The sequence below is a fragment of the Anopheles funestus genome, chromosome 3RL (assembly GCF_943734845.2).
Source record: "Anopheles funestus chromosome 3RL, idAnoFuneDA-416_04, whole genome shotgun sequence".
Classification (NCBI taxonomy): domain Eukaryota; kingdom Metazoa; phylum Arthropoda; class Insecta; order Diptera; family Culicidae; genus Anopheles; species Anopheles funestus.
In genome coordinates, this window is record NC_064599.1 from 45,647,097 (window position 1) to 45,671,334 (window position 24,238).

Below are 24,238 nucleotides of genomic sequence, written 5' to 3' on the forward strand. Positions count from 1 at the left end.
TTGACTTTTTTAAATCAAATTACAGTGTAAATTTTAAACCAGCTGTCAATTTGGTTCTAGACCACATTTCAGACATTCGACATCAACGTCAAAATGATGTCACGCGTACCTTATTCTGTACACCTTGAATCGCTAAAATGATGTTTGGGCAATAAGTTTGCAAAAAGGTACGAGACCTGCTCCTCTGTACACACTTTGGTGACGCCGGTGAGTTTTGACTCGCTGCTCTCGGGAAAGTTTACTGGTCCAAAACCTCAAAAAAACACAAATGTAAGTGAAATTAACATGTACAATTGCAAAGTAGTGCTTACCACACGAAGTTAAAACGTTCTCTATCAGGGTTTCGTTTGTTCACTGCATAAGAGAAATAATGGCCATATTTAGGGACGCTGGTGTTTGACATACTTTCGGAGTGAAGCGATCGCAGGGAAGAGATGTGCTTAAACAAGGCTTGTGGCATGTTTACGTTTGTTTATTAAGCTTTTCAACAATCGCGTTTCAGGTTTATATTACATATAGCGCTAAGAATGTTTTCCTTCCATGCCAATACCTAGTCAAGTGGTTGAATCAGCTCATTTTGAGGTTATGTATGTATGTCATGTTCTTGAAACTTCCATACTATCGTTGCAGCATTTTCTACCGATACAGTTCTACAAGCGGCAAGTTTGGCGTAAAAGCTCAATCAAATCAACAAAATGGGTGACTCAGATGACGAGTATGACCGGAAACGTCGTGATAAGTTCCGCGGAGAGCGCAGCGCTGGAGGTGGCGGAGATAGCTATGGACGCGGAGCAGACCGACCAGATCGTTCAAGGGGAAGAGATGATTGGCCGGATCGGTAATGTAAAATTTCACATTAACTATTGAAACAATTGTTAACCTGGATGATTCTTGTAGGGTACGACCTCGACAGGATTATCGGGACTATAGGCCACCACCTCGGGATCGCGGGTATTCACCAGCTCGAGAAGGACCTACGGTGAAGCGTATGCGCGGCGATGCCTGGAGTGACGAAGGTCGACACAGATTCGGAGGTAAGTTTTTCGTATTTTGCTGTTTCTCACGAATGCATTGTTTTATATCATTGGTACCACCTCCGGTATATTAAGATCAATGTTGAAGGGTTTATTTATTTTTAGACAATTGAAATAGGTGGGCAACATTAGATAATAGATAGCATGAATTCTGATAAAAGAAAATAATCGAGTATCATTCATGCTACTCTGGTTTAATTGAGTTTTATTTACGTCTATCGCCAAACGCTATGGTTACTTTTTAGGTCATGATGGTTACGGCATGTATGGATATTCACATGACCATTTCGGGATGCATCCATCAGTTGGACCTTACGGACATCAACAAGCAACCCATCAAAGGTAATTATGGACAACCGCAATCTGTTATTGACCTTATAATACCAGTCGCAATTTCCCATGATATTTCTTATTACAGAGAACCGGCATCGTCGGGAGATTTGCAAACACAACCCTGCATGATGACGTTGAAACAGTTTCTTGCCACGCAGGATGATTCGATATCAGATTCCGACGCAATTACGAAGTATAATGAGTACAAACTCGAATTTAGGCGCCAACAGATGAATGAGTTTTTCGTGGCACACAAGGACGAAGAATGGTACGATACATTTCCTTTCGTCTCATGATCGATCGATTGGCAGTATGTGTATAGATTGATTTCTTGCGATAGCAATCGACTTCATACTCCAAACGATCTACCATGACGACAACTTCACTAGACTTGAGATCATTTTTTGCACGAATATGTCACCGTTGTGTTCAATGTACCTCGCTTACGATATACATTTCTAATCATATTTTCTCCTTAACAGCGTTAATCATTTGTCGTCAGTAGTATGTGCTGTTGGCATCCAACGGATAGTTTTCTGCAATACTTTGGGTATGACTTGAATGAGGCACTATAGCACAGACCTTATCGTGCATTATTGGCAATATCAACCCGAAAAGTAGTTGTGAATTAACTATACAATCGTTGGCTTGTACTGCAGCTTACTTCAGACCACAACCCTCTCGTTAGCTCCATCTTTCAACCCAGATCGCAAGTGCGAAACAGAATAGCGAATAGGTTACGTTTGTCCGCCGCCGCGTATATTTTAAACTCGTCAAAGTATGGCCTTCGTTAGGAGCTAGGACTAGATACATTCGTTTTAACACGGGCGAGCAATGCCAGTGTTTCTTTTTTCTCACTGCCCATCTTCATCTCCTCCGCGTATTATATACAAAGCTCGATATCAAAGCGAAAATTGCGCCAATGGAGTACGAGTTGTCTCGCTGTTCGGTATGAAATGTAAAAGTTACGCGTTCTATACAACTACCGCTCCGTGGATAACAGCACACAAATGAATTAAGCAAACCAAATTCGAACGAAGAGGTATTTACTATTTTAACATTAATGTGTATGAACAAAACAAACTTCATGAATTATTACTCATCACAGCCCTGAATGCTGCAACGCCCATACCAATGAACGGAAAATGCAGAGAGAATACGCTTGTTATGAATAGTGTTTTGTTACATAAAATAATTATATTCTGTCCCACTAGCTACATTCAGGAAAACTATTTTATTTACGCCCATTACATAGTAAAAATATAGAAGCAATGTAATAACCATGTAAAAAAGGCAATGACTATGTTTACAAATAGCCATTATTTGTTTGATACCGCAAATGCTATGTTTCAGCATAGTGAGAGCACTACTGTTGCTCATTTATTAAGTATAATATCATTTATTGTACATGTTCAGATGTGCAAAGGCAGAATTACTATCTTTGAGGCTATGATATGGTTAAGCTTAGTATGACATAGATGTTACGAATCGATAGATTGTTAATACTAAATTTGTTTTTATATTTGCTTAAATAATCTACAGGTTCAAAATCAAATACCATCCCGAAGAATCACAAAAACGAAAAGAAGAACAGCTATCTTTCCTAAAGGTGAGTTCCCCAACGGCAAAAAGCATAGTATGATACAGATAAAATGTTTTAATAAATTTTGTTTTGTTTCAGCATCGGTGTGAAGTATTTTTAGATTTACTAAACTCTAAAGATATCGCAAAAGTGTCTGTCGATGCTTGCAATAGCGATGCATTACTCCGCTTGCTGGATACTGTTGTCATCAAATTAGAAGGCGGAACAGAGGAGGATTTAAAAGTACTGGATGAAAAACCTCCGACAGTTGAACCGGCTACCACCAAGCCGGTGGTAGGTTTACAAAACACCGATAAAGCAAAAACCGAAACGAAGGTTGATTTATCGACAAAAGAGACGGTCGTTAAGAAGGAAGAGGATGGTACAACATTGGACGGTATCACTGAAGAGCAGGCTGGCGACGAAATGAAAAGAAATGGCAAATCGAATAACAACGAGGATCGATCTAATTTCGCGGATGACGATAACGATGATGAGAAACCTGGCAAGGAAAGTTCAAATGAGCATAAGATAATGGAACGAGAAGTTGAAGACGGGGAAGGTGAAGAATTGCATCACAAAAATGAATCTGAAGACAGCAGAAAGAAACGAAATCGTTCCGATTCTGGTTCAAGTTCATCGTCGTCGTCTTCCTCGTCATCCAGTGATTCGGAAGACGAAAAGGATGAGCATCTTACCAAGGAGGATAAGGATGATGAAGAAAATTCGAAACTTCAGGAAGAAGCAAAAAACTCACACTCAACGGAGAACGATGATGTCGTCAGTGAAGGTAAGGAAGCAGATGGAGAAAAGTCTGAACGTTCTGCCGAAGATGTAAACATGGAGGCAGATAACGAGGACAGCTCAAGCAAGGTTAAAGAGCGTTCGGAATCAGAGGAAACTTCCAAAGACCATGACGTGACTGAAGTTGCCGACGAGGAGAAGAAGACGGATGATGAAAAGATGCAAAAAGACAACGAGAGTGACAATCAGCAGAAAGCCGAAACAATAGATTTGGTTAAAGACACTGCCGCTGATGGTGGATCGCGAGCGCTGCATCGTACGAGTTCAATTTTTCTGCGAAATTTAGCACCATCCATCACGAAGGCCGAGGTAGAGGCTATGTGCCGCCGATACAATGGATTCCTTCGTGTAGCTATCGCAGATCCCTTGCTGGAAAGACGTTGGTTCCGACGCGGTTGGGTTACTTTCAAGCGGGAAGTAAACATAAAGGAAATCTGTTGGAATTTGAACAACATACGTCTGAGAGACTGCGAGCTTGGTGCGATAGTGAACAAGGATTTAAGCCGCCGAGTACGGCCAGTAAATGGGATAACCTGCCACAAAACGGTTGTCCGCAGCGATATAAAACTGGGCGCCAAGATAGCCCACAACTTAGACGACAAGTGGGGATTATGGAAAGAAAATCCATCCGCTACGGGAGAGAATGCAGCCAATAATGGAGCTGGTAATCCGCCGGTAGAAACGTTCGGGTTGCAATCAAAAAATCCGGTATTGCAAAACATTACCGACTATTTGATAGAAGAGGCGTCTGCCGAAGAGGAAGAGCTGCTAGGCTTATCGGAAGACAGCAAGAAGATTTCGGAGGGCGAGTTGATTGAGCGCGATCCTCAGTTGATTGAAGTGCTTGATAGGTTAATCCTTTACCTACGCGTTGTCCATTCGGTTGACTTCTACAATCACTGTGAATATCCGTACGAAGACGAAATGCCCAACCGATGCGGCATTATACACGCTCGTGGACCACCGTCACAAAGCAAAGTGACATGCAACGAAATTCAGGAATACATTCGCACATTCGAAGGCAAAATGGCTTCATTCCTGACCAGATTGGTCGACTTAGATGAAGCCGAAATGAAGAAGCTCGGTGCAAAGGATGCCGAAGCGGAGGTGGAAAAATTCATCACGGCCAACACTCAGGAGCTGGCGAAGGATAAGTGGTTGTGTCCGTTGTCGGGCAAAAAATTCAAAGGGCCCGATTTTGTGCGAAAGCATATTTTTAACAAGCATGCCGAAAAGGTGGAAGAAGTGCGCAAGGAAGTCGAGTACTTCAATAACTATCTCAAAGACGCAAAACGACCTCAGCTACCGGAGCATCCAGGTAATACGAAAAAATCAGGATCGGAGAGCACAACATCCGTCGCTCCGTCTAGCGCTCCTGGATCGGGGTAAGTACGACCACAGGAAAACCAATTTGTAATATTTATGAAGCCAATTAATCGTCTATACTCATTCGTTTTCAGCTATCGCAGCCAACCATTCGGAATGTCTCACAGCTATGCACCCATGTATGCTGCTTACGCTGCCCCAATGATGGCCCCAAATCCCCGTGGACGTGCAGGGTTTGGTCGAGGAGGAAGGTAAATTATTAGATTTCTTGTTTTCCTGTTAGAGGAGATAATGCATTTTAAGTTATATATTCGAATGGTGTATTAAAGAATGTTACGTTGTTCTTTAAACATAAGCTAGTAAAACGTTTGAACGCTGAAATAGTTTCACAATTCAGTAAGCTATTTTTCAGCAGTTCGTCTGTCATTCAAAATATGTTTCAAGTCATAACATTAATTTGCTTCCACGTGTTATCACTGATCATCACTGACTGTGTATATTGTTTTTCTTCTTTTTTTTTCTTTTCCGCCATTTGGCTTTTGATGTGAACAATGACATCTGGTGAATGATACGATTGATCTCAAAATGTGCTACCTTCTTCGGCCATCTTATGTCCCTTTTTTGTGCTGCTTTATGTGGTCGACATCGATCTGGCGGCTTACTAACACAGAGACACGGCGGTGGACCCACGACGACCGATCATAGCCTATAGCGACTTAGATATGCCGAATTTTAATGATAGTTTTTTCTAGGTATGATTCAAGTACCATTTTCTAAGCAGAATGCAAGATTGAACCGGATCTACAAAAAATTTTGAAGCATCCCTGTTATCCATGGTCTGAGCTTCAAACATTTCTACTATTCAAACATTCTCAATTTTCTTTCGGTTGTTCATGTATCCTTACAAAAATAATTGAAAAAGGACAAATAAAATGATTCAACTGGGTCAGTAATTTTACGGGGCTAAGTAAAAGTTGTTTTTATTCCTGAGGGCGACTGGATGGTATTGCTATTAGGTAGAAACGGTTGTGTAAAAACATATGAATGCATTTTAAAGTTTATCGCAAACAGCACGCTTATCTAGCCGAAATCCAGCGCTCACTAACACTGATAAAATGTTTGTTTTTTTAGAATGGGTGGCCCCGACTATCGTCCAGTTATTCAATATCGCGATCTTGATGCGCCTCGTGAGCCAGATGAATTTTTGTAAATGCTGTACAGATAGCCATCGTAAATATTCACACTACAAACTACAAGTGTACACAGACGATTTATGCGACGCCGCAGAGCACATAACAAATTTCTAGTATTTTACGAACCTGTGTTTATGGAAGATGTCATCAGCAAAAATATTCAATTCTATAGATTCTTCTCATTAATAAAACAAGTTATGATAGAGCGTGCATATTGAAGGCAAACGTGATTCAAATGAATGTGAATGTAGAAAGAAAACAACCTATCTAAGTATGAATTGACGATAACACATTTGTTTAAATGATTCGCTGAAAACAAACGATTAAAAAAGAAGCTTTAAAACATTACGTTTATGCGTTGGCAGTTTGCAATCCAACATTTTCAAACGCCCTTTCTAACTGTTCCATTAGTTTCTTGCCCTGCAAGGTTCCCATTTCGTTTTGCAAAATGGTCTTAGCTCGTACAAGACACTGCATAGCTTCACCGAGGTCATATTTTTGATGGGAATCTACAGCGCGATTGTGTCGTTTGTTCAATTCAACCAAAGCGGCTTGCTGTTCTAACAGTACAACTCCAGCGTACAGGGTCAACCGAAACGAATCGGGATCCAGCACATCGATGATCAACATCATCTCTCGACACATTTGTAATTTTCGAAGCAAAACTGCATCGGAAAGCTCATTTAAACGATGACCGGGAAAATGTCCATACATTTGTATCAACGAATGTTTCAGTGTTTGGAGGTGAAAATGATTGGGATGAAGAAAATTTTCCAGTTTATGGATGAGATCCTCAAATTCCTTTACCGAAGATTTACGACCCATTACATCATCAACCTCTTCCCCAATTTTGGACATTAAAAAATTGACCTGATCGTATGTTACTTGTACCGGACATTGATTACACTTCCAATCGCTAGTCTCGCTAAGCGGATGAATCGGAACCTGAAACCCGCCGCATGGCTCATTTTCTATGCCCATGCAGCGCAGCGCGCTGAAAAATGTGCCCAACTCAGTTGGGTCCGTGCATCGGTCACATTTGCAGGCAAAGTATTTGTTCGTCTTCAGATGCTCCCTGCGAAGCTGCGTTCCCCACAACGAATGTGTGTAGGTGGTCGTTAGATGTTCCCCTGCACGATGATGTAGCGAAAGTGTATTAGTATTTGGCGCGTACCTCGCAGTAGAGCTGATGTATACGTACCTTTTTGAATGTTTCGGCCTGATTTGAACGTGAGTTTCATTCCTTTGGAGCAGTCAAATGTGTAAAATGAATTTGGCATGCAGTTGTGCTCCAGCATGCAACCCAATGGGTAAAGGCCACAAATTTCTCTACCATTCGACAATGGAATAACCATAGCATTCACCTCTAATATTCCGCTGATCATGTGTAACGTTTTCCGGTCGCATACCTTTAGCACAACTTTACCCTCCTTACGCTCAAGCGCTTGTAGCGGATCGAGAAAATTACGGAATAGGTAGGATACGATCCGTTCGTCAGCATCGGCGTAGTAACGGGTGTTTTTCCGTGCATCGTAATGGCTGTCGAGGTTGATGATTTGGTCAAATAAACTCGGATTGCAAATTTGTAACGCCAAACATTTCAACACCAAGAGCGCGTCGTATCGATAGTAGTCAAAGAACGTTTCCGGATCGTCACCCGGTTTCGGGGGCCGACCAAATCGTAATATGCCACACTCGAGACCATGCAAGTTTCTGTTTATCAATCCAGGACAGTTTGGTTTACATGCTGGCCACCGACAAAATTCGCAGTAAAATTGTCCCAAATTGCAGTCAGCAAAACATCCAACGCAAGGTACAACAGTGGACCGTTGCTCATATTCGTCCAGATTCCATTTTGGGCCTATCACCAGTGGATTTTCCGAAAAGAGGACGGTGTCCTTCTGAATTGGTTTTGTTGCTGCAATGTGTCGGCCAACATCATCATCCCTCGTAAGCTGCAACAAATGAAGAAATAAGACAACATTTTAATTAACATAAAAGTAGCGTTGCGCTGCATAAAACTTCAAGTGCTGAGATGATAGTTATTGAATATCATCTTATACCTGATGGTTGCTTCTAATATTACCAAGTATTTTCATTGAAGATCTATCGTGCTAGAATCGAAAGCAACATTGTTACAAACACCTTCATACTTGGATGTTTTCCACACCTATTCGTATAAATACTGACTTTCTATTTTTAAAATAAATTTATAGAGTCCCGTACGACAGGCTGATAAAAAGATCAGCCTGATTCTATGAAGATTCTATCAACCTGCCCACTGAATAGAACATTTCTTCTGTTAAGAATTATGGACCAGTTAATTAATGACAAAACCGAAAACCGAAACGAAATGCTTAAGCAAAACTGAAGCGAAAACATGAAAAAATTGTCACCTCATATGGTTTGCCGCAGTCATGCTTGTGCTTGGTTCGCCAATGTTTCTTCTGATGATCAGGATTGCAGTAATATATTTGCTGACAACCAGCGCATTTTAATTTAGCTTGTACGCCACAGTAGCCACATGTAGTTTCCATATCGATTACACCGTTGTCCGTTCGATTTCCTCTCAAATCCCACACAAAAAATAACTTTTTACTACCGAATCAAAGGCGCACTAAACGGAAGGATCGGACTATCCAACGTAGCTGCCAATGATGCAACAGCACTCACATGGACACGGTCCATCCAATGGGTTTGCGCATGCGCGTTAATCTAGGCAGTTTTAGCGATACATTTTTTCGTCCCATATTCTCAACATATATGTATTTCGGTGAGATTTTGTGCTACATTATCGACAGAGAAATGTAGATTTGCAACATGGCTGATAATAAAAGTTAATTATAGGATAACTTTGAGTACATCTTAAACTCTACATAAAACAGATTTCATATTTGCAGTACGTACGTCGTTAATTTGGCGCCTGAATTTTACGCATCAACTTGGCCCGAAACCATCCAGATATGTTCAAACCGACACTATGGGCTGATAATTCATTACTCATGGGCATTATTATATCAAGGTTCACCAATAAAGAAGGTTATGCAACGATGGGTGTGCCTTCGTAAGATAAATTGTAGATTAACAATTCTTTGGTCCGCCCAGAACTCGTAGATATTGTTGTGTTGAAATGAAATTGCAAGGCACGAATCAATTAACCATTACTATGAAAGGAGTATCGATTGGAGCAATCGATTTTGTCCCAAATTTAAGCGAAGTAGCAAAATTAATACTTCGAAACTGGATTTAGATTGTCGGCCAGGAACATTCTCATCATTCTCATATTATAGGGAATATGAACAAAAATAATTGATCTGCTTAATTTAGTGAATTAGCGCATTATAGAAGAAACTGTTGTAATCTACCTTTTTTGTATTATTGACGGAATTAATGAATCGAAGAGGTCGTAAGTCTGAAAGAGAGCTAGGTGATCAATAAAGCCTGCAGTTTGCTGAATAAAGATGCATTCAGTTCCAAGGCTTCAGAACAAACGATGCGTATTTTTGCGCACTGCAGCTGCTAGAGCATTCTGGCGCTCACCATCTCTAAATACCTTGGGTATAGCTGCTCGATTGAAGCGTCGTGCTCGAACAAATGATCAAACTGCTCGCGCGATTTTGACATCACGACACAGCATCAAAAAAGAATCAAACACAGCGAATAAAAACGGAGGAATATAAATTTGATTTTGAAAATTATTTTTCCATTTGCATTTAAACGCCGGCATTGTCCCGTAGGAACAGACGGTAAGTTATGATCAGTGCGGTTCGTCATAGCTTGTGGTAGTGGAGTGTGTGCCAGAAACGCTACGATTGTAAATACACACGCGTCGTTTCGGGTGAAAAACTGGTGAAGAAAAACCGACCAGGCTTAAAAGATATGCGTTTAACTAAAGGCTAGTTTCCCGTGACGCAACTGCTGATGGTATCGTGATGAATGGCAATATAATTTATGTATTTGAAACAATTGGGTGGGCTGGAATTGTGGCGTAAGCTAGGACATTGCTACTGCATAACGCAGTGCAAAGAAAAACATATAGTAATAGCACGGGTGCTATTGATAAAGTTGACGGCTACGGGTTCGGTTGTTGCATTCAGATTACCGCGTGCATCGCAAATAGAGTCGTACAATAAGCTTTGAGGGCAGTTTTCGCTTGGTGGTAAGTATGCACTGCTGTTTTGCTTTACTTTGAACAGCCCGTAAACGATGCAGTCAAAAATACTTCCCACTGTGAATCTTCCCATCATTCATTTGGACAGCTTCCGCAGTTCCGGATATGGCAGAGAAGCTGTTTTTGTTTTGAATTTGAATTCAAAAGATTCAAAATGGATCTTGATGTAGACAGTGAAAACCATTCCTTTTTATTGTGGATATGTGAAGACAGTATGTTTTGCAACAAAAAGTAGCTTATTTTAAGTTACTTAAAACTTGTGCCAGATGACATTTGAATAAATTCTGACATTAACACCATGAGTAGGTGAAATGTGGCGTTTATTGTTCATAGTGTAGTTGAAAATGTAAATCGTATTTTACCCATTCTGCAGCCAGTACATTTTGATACAATGGAGGAATTGAGAGACATCGAAGATGAGGCGTACAACGATCAGCAGGATTTAGTAGAATATACAACAGAAGACGAACCAGATGAACTGGACCATGGCACTATGAGTATCAATTTAGAAGATTTAGTGGAAGAATCTAACCGACCCGAGTTGTCTACTGACGAGGCAAGTTATTGCTAGAGGAAGTGTTTCTATGCAAAAGTTTATGCGTAATTTAATGTTTTTTTTTATCACCTTCAAGGAGTACGAGAATTATGAAGACGATGAAAAATCGAGTAGCATTCAACTGGCCGACAGTAGCAAAACAATGCCGGCATTAAGAAATACAGTGTCTATTTCGGGATTACAAAAGGTTGGCAATAATGCCTCGACAGAACGCGTACCTCCGAAAGTGGTGATGGTACCACAAAGTACCGCTGCACCAACTACGACGACACCGATGAAATTATTGAACACTTCACGAACCTCCTTGCCGTCCACGATGGCAACAACATCCTACCGATTGTTGAACTCGGAAGGCACGATGATAGTGAACGTGTCCAACAAACCTGCTGCAGTGAAGAAAATAATTTCCGTTTCTAACCCTGCTGCGACGCAACAAAATTTAGCCAACAGAGTAGTGCTTAATACAAAATCACAAGTGATGCATATTCAGCCACAAAACCTACCCGTGTCTTCAGGGACTGGGTTGAAAACGATGAAAACTATCACAATGAAAACGATTCCAGGAGGTACCATCAAAATGGTTCCCCAAACAACAACCCTACCATCGGGTTTGCAAGGAACGATGTTACGTATGACGAAACCAACTATTGCACAAGCAGTTCCTTTGGCAGGCACAAGTAAAATAACGAAAACTATTGCAAACAACGGAGGAAACGAAATGTCAAAGGTCGTTTTAAAGCCAGCGACCTCGAACACGGGAGCAAGAAAAATTATCGCACCTTCTAATGCCCCATTGCATGCGGTCACATTGCCTGGTGGGAAAGGAGTACAATATGTGCGGTTATTAAATCAGCTACCAGGCACTACCACTGGACAGAAGATAGTAATGCAATCACCAGGTAAGACAACAGGCATTATTACGAGTTCCGCTGGAATGAACGTGGTCAATGCTGGTACTGCAACCAGTACCGCTGGCACCATCCAACCTGGACCTTCGAAAATCGTAGTGCAAAACAATAAAACTTTCGTCATACGCAACGGTACTGCAAACCTAGCAGCGATACCAACGAACACCACAGCTATCGGCAAACCATCCGTACTATCCACTGGCAAAAAGATCATTTTGAACTCTAGCGTAAATGCTGGTACTACCCGTATTCTCCTAGCGAAGGAAGCTAGCAAAAAGATAAATAACAGTCAAACAGTCGTTCAAAAGTCACAGCTCCCATCGAATGGTGCATCCTCTTCCGAAGACGGCGGCACACACGTTTTGGCGCCCAAGCAGCAACAACCAGCTGTAGAGCTGTCGACAGATAATTTGAATCATTCGACACAATCGAGTGGCAGCACAGGCAGCAAAGGAGCGATAGATACTTCCAAAGATGTTTCGCGAGTGCTGTCAACTTCTAGCTACGGATTTCCGGAAGAGGCATACAAAAAGCGACCGTGCAATTGCACAAAGTCCCAGTGCTTGAAGCTGTACTGCGATTGTTTCGCTAATGGGGAGTACTGTTACAACTGTAACTGTAAAGATTGCTTCAACACATTCGATCATGACCATGAACGCCAAAAAGCTATTCGTTCAACGTTGGAACGCAATCCGAATGCATTTAAGTATGTACCTTTTGTACGTATGGGTTTCGTTGATGATGGGTAATACTAATGTTTTTTTTTTTATTCTGTACCATTTCATGCTTATGTTAGGCCGAAAATTGGATCAATCGGATCGACCGATGACGGGACGCGCTTGCATACTAAAGGGTGTAATTGCAAACGGTCTGGATGTTTGAAAAATTACTGCGAATGTTACGAAGGCAAAATACCGTGTTCCAGCAATTGTAAATGCGTAGGTAAGAAGCGTGTAACTCATAACTTACAAGTTACAAATGCATAATGCATGCGACAAAACGTGGTGTAGATCGTTCGCTAGTATAATGTGAATTAATACTAAACCTCCGTTCCTTCGCAGGGTGCCGCAATACTGAAAATTTCGATATGGTTTATGAGTATTATTCTTCTAACGATGCATCAACAAAGTCGGTCGAGGAAGGTTCCCAAAGCAACATTCTTATCATACCTGACAAAATAGAATCTGTCGAAGGAACTACTAGACGTTCCAGCGCGGATATGGCTGGAGTAAAACGTTCTGCTTCATTTCTGGAGACGGATTTGTCACAATTACCACCGACCAAGCAGCCGCACAACTTTATGACGATGGATGTGATAGAAGCAACCGTTCAATGCATGGTGGCACAGGCAGATGAATGCATGAAGCGAGGCTGCAGCATGCGTACGTCCGAACTAATGATTTTAGAAGAATACGGCCGTTGCTTATTGGAAATTAAGGAATTTGCGTTCAACACGGAAAATTAACCTTACTCTATTGAAGTTAATACCCCGTTATGCGCTCTTAAATAGATCGTTCGTGTATTATTTTCTTTTCTTTTTACTAAACAAAAAAAAATACATTTAACATTGGCCACGTACGGCAGATTCAAAACATCGCGTTTGAAACGGGTCCCACCATACGCGGGACTGGCCTTTTGAGTTTGGATAAAAACATCATAGATAGTCGGTCACTAGGATAGGGCAAATGTGAGCCGATGCCACAACGAGGGTAGAACCGATTAAAGGAAAATGTGCTATATTTGTACACTTTATGCAATTTAATTATAACTGTTATCAAAGTGTGTTAGATGGATTCAAACGGAACGGATGTACGGACTAGCAACATAAGTGAGTCTTGGAAAAGCTCTTATCGATTGATGAGTTTGAAAGCTTCGTCGCTGTTTCCGACGATAGTTATAGTTGTATTGTGGGTTAGTATTTAGAATGCGAACGATAAAGATTGAAGCCGAATAATATTGCACTCCTAGATGTTCTATCGCATACATGAATGTTGTGAAGTAACAATGAGATATTTCGAAAATACACATTGCGCCAATATGTAAGTACAATTAAAAACAAAATAATTTCAATAAAAACTAATGTATATAAAGTGTGGATAGTCTGTACTGGAAGCTGTGCTGGCAAAACATCGCGATGCATGGTGTACGGGTTCTCCTGCCGTCTAGGTATCCATGTACCGGGATACAGAAGTAAGACCAGAAGTGATCTTATTCCCTATGTTGTCTTTGGATTCTGTTCATTTCTTTTGTTCACAGCAATGCAAATATGCTCGAATAACTTGGGCGAATTGATAATCGTTTTCAAGACAGTTGCAGGTTTTACAACAATACATACCTTTCATTACATTAACTATTTTGTTCAATACAGCGTTTCTCTCGCATGTTTCGATTTACGCATACATTCAGCGATTTCCTGTCGCTTAATCTTGCAATGTTTTTCTTTTCTTCTTCATATATTTTTCACGTTTCCGGTGCACATTGAACTTTGGATATTTTGAGAATCGATTTTCGAACAAACTAGCTGTCCAACGGTTGATGTTGCTAACCCGCGTAGTGGGTTGCAAAAACCTCCTTGATGTATAATACTTACAAGTACGAATACGTACCGCCGTCCAAGCGAGGAAAAACTCCTATAGTATGTTTCATTAGAAGGAAACGGTCCATATTTTTTACATGTTTAGGTTTAAAAATATCCGTTTCGCGGGATGTCATTTTGATTTCTCCGGCCTTCAGTGTATTTGGCAGTTTGATCTGTCAAACAGTTTGGTTAATTTTTTTCTTACGCGATTGAACCGTGAAACAGACAAGAAACAATTTTTTAGGATCGGGACAATTTTTCCTTACGTGTGGCAACCAGTTCGTGGTTGTTCGAATCGCCGTGCGTAAAACCCGAAGAATCAGTCGAAACAGTTGCTGGCCATCGTTGTGTTTTGTGAATGTAAGCAGGCTACGGCGTTGTAAATCCTGACCAATATTCCGTACAGTGCACTTGCAGCTATCGCCAAGGCGCTCGCTTTATTGTAAGTTTGCCATCGTTTATTTTCCGTGACGACAGTGTTTGATATGTGTGAGGATTGATGTGTGTTCTGTAAATGCTTGTTTGTTTGGTTAGAGTTTTACCAATATAGTAAGCTTTCCGACTAGTGATCAAAACGATACCCGCAACACGGAAGTAGGAATTAACTGTAGCTCTCTAGCACTTTTTACATACAGTCTTACAAGCTCATTGTACGTGTACCACAAGCACTGCATACATTCACCTACTAGGTATAGGTGTCTCTTGCCCTGATCCGTTCCAATTATTGCTGAATTAACAATGTTATTTTTTCTGATTCTGCATTTGATGTCGAATATATACGGTCGATAGGGTGTTGCTAGTACCAGCTCGCGATAATAATGAAAATATTCATATACACTTCAGCAAGTTATAAAATCAAGAAGAATCTGCGGAATTCATCGCGTTTGACTATGCTCGGAACATAATGTAGTTCCGGAAAAAATCATTCCTTGGACGATTGAGTCAAATCGCACAGGACTGGTGCCTATTGTTTGTCGTGTAAAACTTGCTCGTACATAGATTGTGTCTGGCTTAATCCAGAACCAAAAGGTTTTACATGCTAGAGAGGATGCAAGGGAGAAATACACATTAGGAGGGAGAGAGAAACAAATGGTAGAGAACCATCAATTGAAACATAGCAAGCTGTTCTATTGTGCCTGTTTGGCTAATGCCTTTGATTGTTGCAGCCAGCTACTGAAACTGAGCCGAGTCATTATTGAAACTTTTAACACTACATAAAGCAAATGCATCCAACCAAAGTGTTACCATCTTAATAAGTTCACCGATTCGCTGTGTGTGAGCATTGATGTGAGTGTAGTATTAATTCTATGTTTGCTATTTCTGCGATAACTTTAAAGTGTTTGGTTTTGTTGTGCTGTCTGAAGTTCAATTGATTTCAATAATCAGACTATTATTATTGGGGGAAAAACAGTTTCTTCGATTAACTGTCTTGATCATTAGGCATATTTTAGATATATTAGGCAAAAATATATTTTCTTAGTTTATTCTGAAAAAAATAGAAAAGTACGAAAAAAAAACACACACACACACACACACACACACAAGTCTTAGCAAAATATTTTTTTTGTTACAAAGAGATCACTGATTTTTTTCTAAATGATGAAGATGTAAATATTGAACGTAAATCGTTTATCGATAAATCATCATGAGGATTTGTGAAAAAGAGGACAATAAGGACGTTTCCGTACTTCTTGCACCTTGTGTTTAAGAATTTTTATTGTGGAAAAAGTGACAGTTTTTTAGTTTTTGTTACATTTCAGTACAAGTACAATTACAAGTTGTAATAAAAAGCCAACGATATTAGTGAAATAGGGGTCTTCGCTTTTGCCTGTGCTACTCTCGCCCTATTGACTTCAAGCTAAACTTGCTGTGTGTAACACAATTTCCTGTTTCTGTATTATGGAATAATAGTCCCATGTTACGATCGGTAAAGATCTGCTTGATGCACACTTAGGAAAACGAAGAAATATAATCAAAAAACAAGAGTCTCCCACGCTACGAAACTTTCCTTATGACTGAAGTTACCTGGTATTGAACTAAGGCTGTCCTTTTGCTAAAATGTGTACCAGTAAGAAAACTGCACTTGCTGAAAGTACGGAAATTTTTGATTATGTTGTTTTCACACAAGGAATTATAAGATGTACTGGAAATAGTCTAATATAAGATGAACTGAACATGTTTTTATTTATTACAAGCAGCTCTATTACATTTCATTATAATATTGTACATATTTTTATATTTCATGCAGGTGCAGGTGTTAACAGACACTTTCGGCAAACCATCGGTATTTGCTACCTGGATATAAGAACTGTTGTTAGCTCTTTGAATTCAAGAAGGGTAAGTCTTTTAACATAGTTCGATAATTTTTTATTTGGTTTTAAATGCTAAAAATAAATGTAAATTCTAATAGTTATTCAAAAAAAAAAACACATTTTAGAACAGATAACAGAAGGAAACGAAGGAAATTCACAAAATCGTTTAGCGGAATATGTTACAAGTTTTATTTCTCAGTTACAATAAGAGTTAGAACGTTGTTTTGATATTTTAATAAATATCTCACCTTTTTTAAATTTCCTCTGGGCCGTTTATGTTTGTTTAGCGCAACTAGGTATATCATCATTTAGCCACCTAGTCAGTTTTGTGTCTTTTACAAAATGCAACAACTGCACTTGTACTTTCAAGTTAGCTCTGACTCTGTTCTTTGGCAACTATTGCCGTTATGACTATTTCCAGCATTAATTTGACTTTTTCCCCTACCCGAACGTTATTACCCCTACCCTTTTAGGCAACTCATCAAGATGGTCTCAACAAGACAAATGACTGGTGCTACATCAGAAGAATCCAGTCTACATCTTTGTCGCACAGTACCATCATCATCGACTTCTAACGCATCCGCAAACGTTGTGGCGATTGCGTCCTCTGCAAATACTAAAGCAACAGCAGCTTTTTCACAACAGACTCATCAGCCATCGTTTCCAGCTATATTCGAGGTCGTATCACCCTGTTCCAGTAATAGTTTGACCAATGTTGGCTCAGGAGTGGTAACCAATGATCAGCAAATTCAACAGCATCAAGAGATAAACCTTATGGACCTACCGACCGAAATATTGGGGCACATATTTTCATTCGTCGGCTACAAAAAAATAGCCCACATGCGAGTGGTAAGTACTGTTCATACTGATCGTTGTTAGAGAGCAATGTGGTTGTGATATGATTACAGTTGCAATTTAATATTTAGACCGAGAAGCCGTAGTAGTAAATATAACTGTTACCAAAATAATTATTTCAGATATCTCGCCAAATGAATAAGGTGTGCTGTTCAATTTTGAATTCAACATTTCAAAAGCTGCAAAATCAAATGCATACAAGGTTTCAAACAGTAAAAGCTAAAATGCCCCGCAGGTAATGGACACAGATAATTAAAGAGCGTTTGATTATCATGTATATTTGCTTCTGAATGATATGTAAGAACTAAACGGGTTACCTTGGGGTCGTTTTTATTCACAGAGAATCTGCCCGAAGAAATCATCCATTAGCTTGCGAATGTGATATCCTAGAGACATGCTACATGCGACTATCATTACTACAAATGACATTTGGCAAACATATCGAAAGGAAGCACTGCTGTTTTTTCCCTGGTGGGGTAAGTATTGAGTTTTCCATAACAGCTAACTTGCAAGAAATTAATATTTTGTACAATTACATTCCATTGCCTGGTTCCATTGCACAGATTCTAGATGAGGTGTATTCGGTGTTAAACTACATTCGTACATCACCATCCTTGGATCGACCCTTCAAAGTAACCGATGAGCTATTTGATCTCTCTACAATGGCTATGGAATATTTCAAGGAGCACATAGAGCCAAATTTACCTGATATTGCATATTTCAGTACGTTCTTATACATGCTTGTAAAACAATTGGTGAAATAGGAACATTTTAAAGTCTACAATGACAACTCTTGCAATTACAGCTAATAGTACAAAATCATTTGCGGCCCTGGAAACTTCATCGTCAATCCTTTCCCGCGATACATCACATTCTAATACGTCGTCCCCTCCGCAAAGCAATATGGTACTGCGGAAGGGCATACGTAAGATCAAGCAAGGCATGAAACGGTAAGAAAATTGTCACGGCAAACCTTTTTGTGTCATTGTATGCTCATTACTTTGCTCTTCGTCCATAGGTACAATAACCAGCTGACGGTTTTACGCAGTGAATTGCGTACTTGCAAACGAAAAGCGACCGAACAGGCCAAAACAATAACGGAACAACAAAAACTTTTAGCCGAACAGCAAAAACAGACACTAGAATTTGCTAATCGGCTTGATGAAACGGATAAAAAGAATGATGAACTCTCTAGAAAATTTTCAACTGTTCTACAGGTAAAGTATCATAGAATACAATTTATTTTGTGAATGAAGTGATAATTTGTGTGCATTTTGATTTTGGTGCTGATATCATATGTACAGCACATTAAAATTTGCTTCGTAATATTTAAAAAAAAGTTTGTGATACAGCCACAAGCATGTTCTGAATAATTTTTAAATGTGGACTAATATATCAATATTTATTTTACCAGGAATTGAATAAATGCAAAACTGAGTTACAATATTGGCGTTCAAAAAGCCCAGCAACAACGAATCCATACGGGCAAGTCGTGCCTTCGTATGAGCTACAGACCCTCGGTAGTCAAAGTGTGGTACCATATGACATCGATTTGTTATCTATAGGAATTGCTCGTAGTGTTGCTACGGGAAATGCAGAAGATAATAGGAAAAAAGACGACCCAGGACAAAATAAGGATAAATTAGATAATAGCTCTCAAATGATAAGGGCAAAAGGAGGGGAGTCGCCAGTACACGCAGAATCGACCGAACCACTTCTGGCAATGTTGGCGAAGTCAGGACTGAAGAGGAAATTGGAATGCGTAACAGTGACCACAGAAAATAATGAGTGTACTAGTGATAATGATCCCGTGCGATTGGATGGATTGGTATGTCTTAATCCTCCATTTGCTTCAGCATCACTTGTAGCATCTTATTCGTCGTCTACTTCATCATCAGCAGTACCCGTTTTGGCAGCACCATCAGCTTCAGAAGATGGAAGTATGTTTATCACATCTGCACCACTGTCCCCGATAGACGACAAAAATGCGTCTAGTAGTACTGTAAACCCAACGGGTTCCGGTCTAGTGTATTCCAGTGCGGAGACATCTGGAGAGATGAATGAAACGCAAAGTTTTACCAGCACAACGCATGATGATAATTCTTATGAAACAAGCTTGCCCTTTGCCTCAGTAAAACCAGTTTTCAACAACACAAAAGCCATTCACCAACCCAATACCAAGCACACTTTGAATCAGAATAGTGATAGCAGTAACAATAGTAGTAGCTTTAGTAGTAACGTTGATAGCAAAAATGATAGCACTAGTAACGATAATAACGCTAATATTCATATAAAAAAAATACGAAGAGTACAAAACAAAGCTAGATCACAAAGTAATAATAGACATAGTAATCTTAATGCTACAATAACCACGCATACTAAAACCACCAGAAGCAAACAGTTTGACAAACAAACCGGCAATTAGTAATGAAGTGGCAGTAGAGTGAAGCAAGGTCAGATGAGTAATTTTTAAACTAGCCTCCTGTCGTAAAAAATGTAGCTGTAGAATTTCTGAAAAAAAACTCACATATTCATTCTTTTCCATTTTGTGCAAATGTGGACAGTTATAATCACTCACACTATACTCAGACAACCATACGAACTTAATAGTTTACTTTTAATTCCTAGTCTGTCAGTTTATCAGTATACGTACACAATCAAAATATGTTTGGTATGGTCCATTATTATCTTGCGCAGGATTTTCATTTCCTCCCTTTGCTACTTGACACATTGAAGGCTTTAAAGATGAATATCATTTTGCTGGAACGCAGTAAAAGCTTACTGGTACAATTGGATTAGGATTCTCCTTCCCTTTCAAGCTTATGAAATAAAAATTGCCTTTCTTTAAGATTGTTTTGCGGGAATTCAATTATAAATATATTAATTGAAATTAATTATGATCACAATCATTTAATTGTTTAACGTAATGATTTAAACTTTAATATAATAGCTAGCGCATACGTTAAAAAAAACAAACAAACAAAATATTTTATTTGGAAATGGCGATAAATGTAACAACTCGTTTACAAAAAAAAGATAATAATAATATAATTGAAATTTATTTACATCCGTTCATTTCACTCACTCTTCCGTTGAATGCGCTGAAGTTCGATTTAATTCGCGTTATTTTCGATGTTTAATTCCGAGTTGCACAAATATTCAGCAAAATTATCTATTAAACACAATATTTTCGCATTAATAATACTTATACAGTATAACGTTTTGTTTATAATGAAGCAGGGAATAAAAAAATCCAAACTATTTGTTGACAACACAAATGTTAAACGCAGCTATCACTCAATAGCATTTTGTGATTTAGCTGAATTTTATAACCATTAGATTGCGTTTATACTTTTTATTGGTTTTAAACAATCACAAAGCTCTACAAAAAGGCTAGTTAAACTACGCCAAGGCATGAGGAAATATCTTATACAGTTTCAGTTCTGTAACAGTTCTATTCCATTACTCACTGTTTTGCAAAGTGCTCTTGTACACTCATTTTTATAAAATATTCTTTCGTTTACGCAACTTACCGTAACCGTAACGTATCGTACTAATAATATTTGGGTTGTTTTTTTTATAAATCGTAAATTAAAGAACTCTTATTAATGATATAGTTTAACCAACCGTTTCATTGTAAATTTGTCGCTTATGGAGATTGTATCTGTATTTTTTTAATACTATCATCTAGAATGATTAATAATACAATAATATAAACAAAATGAGTAATTTTATGCTTTTTTAATATGATTATCATTCAGATTTCAATAGCTATCTTTGAATCTTTACATAATTAGTTTGAAGTTCAATCTTAATAAATATAAATATCATGCTTCACTTAATTTACGATAAAAGAGATGTATGTAAACGGTTGTGCATAGTTGCGTTGACATAAGTTAATGAATTGATTTTTATTGCTATCAACACGGCATCTATATGTGTAGGATTGTGGTGGAAAGTGTTACAAAAACCCACCGAAAATTAAATATTTTAAATTTTGTACCGGTTTCTGTACTATGAACTCTGCGCACGAAATTAATTTTGTTTACCATAAAGCTTAATTCTATAACTATCATTTCTGGAAAAATGGTCAGTGCTACAAGTGTACAAGTACAAATTTAATTTGTATTAACATTCGAGTTAATAGAATGAGACACAAGAATTTTGAAAAATTTAGAAGAAATCATAATTGGACATTTTGTTTCATTTGAATAGTTGTTCCATTGCTTTATTAAATAACAACATAATATTCACTCATTAATGTAATAACCCCACAGCCGCATTGGTAAAGGAAAGTAGAACTACAACTAATTGTAATAGTAAATAAATGTGAGAGATGTAATAGAAGCGGAGAAATGGCCAGATTTTAAACAATCTGCATCATACTTTCATGTGTAAACAAACACAAATAAACGATACAAATCGATACAATAAAATCGTGTGTAGGGAAAACCAAATCATGTAACATGTATAATCGAGCAAACAGCAAACATTGCTGGTCAATTTCTATTGTTTTTGTAATAGATGCTAGTTTTGTAAGCAAACATGATCATTTTTATGATTGAAAACAAAAAAAAATTCGAATGGTTGGCTCCCACAACATGTGTAAATCGAAGATGGCAAGCAAAAAAAAGGATAAATATTGGGGATAAACGGGCAAATGTACTAAAGGGAAAACTGATTTTCGGGAAACATACCAGAGGTACTGGCTACAAATGTTATATTTTACCAAACAGTTGTTCAACAGGAGCATTTATGTAAACTTTTAACTATTGCCGATCTACTCTATGTATGCCCACTACCAATATTGTAACAGACAAAAAAAAACGATGTAATGTTTTCGAAAGTTACACTGATGCAGATTGAAACAGTTCGTCCGATCAGATTACAATTGCTATGAAAACAGGAAAAACAAAGAACGATGATCAATCTTGTGATGTGATCAATCTTGCAGATATGAAGTAAAATTGTTACTTTCAAGCAAACAACAGCGGACACAAATTCGGCGTTGTAAAGAGTATCCTGCCAAAAGATGTCCTATCTTAACTTAATGCGTAGAGAAAAGTAATGTGCATGCTGTGTGTAAACTTCATTTGTGAAGTTAATAAACGAAATCCAATACACTACTATTAAAGAAATATGTAATACGGAAACAAGTAGAACAACGCTAAACTCTATGACATTAGCGTGCTTTAAACAATGTTGTAGTTTTTATATCCGTTCTCTGTTCGATGAATTGTTGTAGGTCTTTTTTCTTGCTTTGTTATACAAGTTCCTTGCAAACGAGTAAAGATCCCACACGATCATACTGCGCTCGGTTTATCCATGTCTAAATCACATGCAAAACTAAACATTCTCAGCAAAATGAATAGAATTAAAGAATCGTGCGAACATCTGCACTAGTGACAGTAAAGGTAAAAGCTAGGTGACGAAAAACGAATACCCATAAAAGAACACCGTTCTATGATCGAAAATAAATTTCTTCTACAAAAAAACAAACGAATACTTCTCACAGTTTTTTGTTTCTTTAACGTTTACGCAAATGTTTACGATTTGAATTTGTTAACCGATTGTGTTGAATGTTTAAACATACTCCAAATGTTATGTTACAAACCCATAATAAGACAAGAACTTTTATTGTTTCTTGTTGCACATCTTTGTAATGAGTCTTATCGAACTTGCGCAAGTAACAAGACATGAATATAAGAAAAATAACAGCACGGAAAGTAGGATTGATAAGAGGATAAAATAAAAGTAATATATTTGAAAATCGTATAGCACAATGGCTTGGCTTTGATTAACTTTAATTCAACTGTTTTATCCAAACCGGAGTTTCTGTCCCATAACCAACGTCGATCTTTCTATACAATCATCAATTTACCTTCAATGAGCGACATTTGCCATCTTTTCCAGTCATATTGTAGTTTAAGTCCAGTCTATTTTTTTGTTTTTATTTCTCCACGCTACAAAAATCGGTGTGATATAGCAAAAACCATCTTTTTGTCCCTATTCCTCGTGATTATTAAAGACAAACGTCACTGGCTGCCGGGAGTGTATCCCTTGTGTATAATCCATTGTCCGGCTATTCTTATATGACCATTTAATTGTACCAGCCTTTCTTTAATCCGCTCGCTTTGTCGGGAGTCAAGGACGATCTCTACCATGTTTGAGTTGTAAAATGTCGGAAGACAGATATTTCGATAAGAAACGTGTCGATTTCTGTAATACATTTTTGGAAACTAGTCTTATATTATGATTTCTTTGCCGATTTCCCAAAAAAAAAACATTAAATTTTATGTAGTTAACATTGTGAAAAAATCCAAATTTGCCTTTAAACGTTTTCATAAACTAACTTTATATTTTTGGGTGGGTAAAAACGTTTTCAGCCGTCCAGCTCAAAAGATGTGTTAGTGTTGCACCTGTTTTGTCCGCTACTGATTTAATTGAAATATTTAAATTTATAGCTAAAACCAGTGTTAACTTTTTTACTAATGTTGTTGAATCATGTTTAATAATGAAAATCAATACTATGTCGCTCAATAATTCTACACATTTTACTGTCGAAGTTCAAAACTATATCGTTGTG

The 24,238-nt window shown here is 38.4% G+C and overlaps 4 protein-coding genes across 11 annotated transcripts; 3 read left to right on the forward strand and 1 right to left on the reverse strand.

Moving 5' to 3' along the window:
* The first annotated feature begins 140 nt into the window (after positions 1-140).
* Positions 141-6,491, forward strand: LOC125768267 (serrate RNA effector molecule homolog). Of its 3 annotated transcripts, XM_049435670.1 has the most exons (10): positions 141-270; positions 631-838; positions 898-1,034; positions 1,280-1,376; positions 1,453-1,635; positions 2,910-2,976; positions 3,049-5,138; positions 5,214-5,330; positions 5,750-5,831; positions 6,211-6,491. In XM_049435670.1, exons 2-9 carry the CDS (start codon positions 696-698, stop codon positions 5,829-5,831), a joined length of 2,916 nt encoding a protein of 971 aa, XP_049291627.1. In that variant the 5' UTR covers positions 141-270; positions 631-695; the 3' UTR covers positions 6,211-6,491. The 3 variants fall into 3 exon arrangements, with proteins under 3 accessions (XP_049291627.1, XP_049291629.1, XP_049291628.1); XM_049435672.1 differs by lacking the exon at positions 5,750-5,831; XM_049435671.1 differs by lacking the exons at positions 141-270; positions 6,211-6,491 and adding an exon at positions 289-502 and having other exon boundaries at positions 5,750-6,032.
* A 55-nt stretch (positions 6,492-6,546) lies between these two features.
* On the reverse strand, positions 6,547-9,382 carry LOC125768281 (SET domain-containing protein SmydA-8). The gene is made up of 3 exons (XM_049435701.1): positions 8,669-9,382; positions 7,474-8,227; positions 6,547-7,402 (listed from the first exon to the last, which is right to left on the reverse strand). The coding sequence occupies exons 1-3, from the start codon at positions 8,807-8,809 to the stop codon at positions 6,624-6,626; spliced, it is 1,674 nt and encodes a 557-aa protein (XP_049291658.1). The 5' UTR covers positions 8,810-9,382; the 3' UTR covers positions 6,547-6,623.
* Positions 9,383-9,829: 447 nt separating this feature from the next.
* LOC125768271 (protein lin-54 homolog) lies at positions 9,830-14,002 on the forward strand. Of its 3 annotated transcripts, none has more exons than XM_049435679.1 (5): positions 9,830-10,018; positions 10,817-10,999; positions 11,076-12,613; positions 12,704-12,849; positions 12,969-14,002. In XM_049435679.1, exons 2-5 carry the CDS (start codon positions 10,835-10,837, stop codon positions 13,370-13,372), a joined length of 2,253 nt encoding a protein of 750 aa, XP_049291636.1. In that variant the 5' UTR covers positions 9,830-10,018; positions 10,817-10,834; the 3' UTR covers positions 13,373-14,002. The 3 variants fall into 3 exon arrangements, with proteins under 3 accessions (XP_049291636.1, XP_049291637.1, XP_049291639.1); XM_049435680.1 differs by lacking the exon at positions 9,830-10,018 and adding an exon at positions 10,028-10,431; XM_049435682.1 differs by lacking the exon at positions 9,830-10,018 and adding an exon at positions 10,497-10,745.
* A 700-nt stretch (positions 14,003-14,702) lies between these two features.
* On the forward strand, positions 14,703-23,427 carry LOC125768274 (F-box only protein 28). 4 transcript variants are annotated; one of them, XM_049435689.1, is made up of 10 exons: positions 14,703-14,927; positions 16,734-16,822; positions 17,271-17,646; positions 17,775-17,887; positions 17,993-18,128; positions 18,216-18,375; positions 18,458-18,602; positions 18,671-18,869; positions 19,067-19,480; positions 19,551-19,751. In XM_049435689.1, the coding sequence occupies exons 3-10, from the start codon at positions 17,284-17,286 to the stop codon at positions 19,626-19,628; spliced, it is 1,608 nt and encodes a 535-aa protein (XP_049291646.1). In that variant the 5' UTR covers positions 14,703-14,927; positions 16,734-16,822; positions 17,271-17,283; the 3' UTR covers positions 19,629-19,751. The 4 variants fall into 4 exon arrangements, with proteins under 4 accessions (XP_049291646.1, XP_049291647.1, XP_049291644.1 ...); XM_049435690.1 differs by having other exon boundaries at positions 19,554-19,751; XM_049435687.1 differs by having other exon boundaries at positions 19,067-23,427.
* The last annotated feature ends 811 nt before the right edge of the window (positions 23,428-24,238 follow it).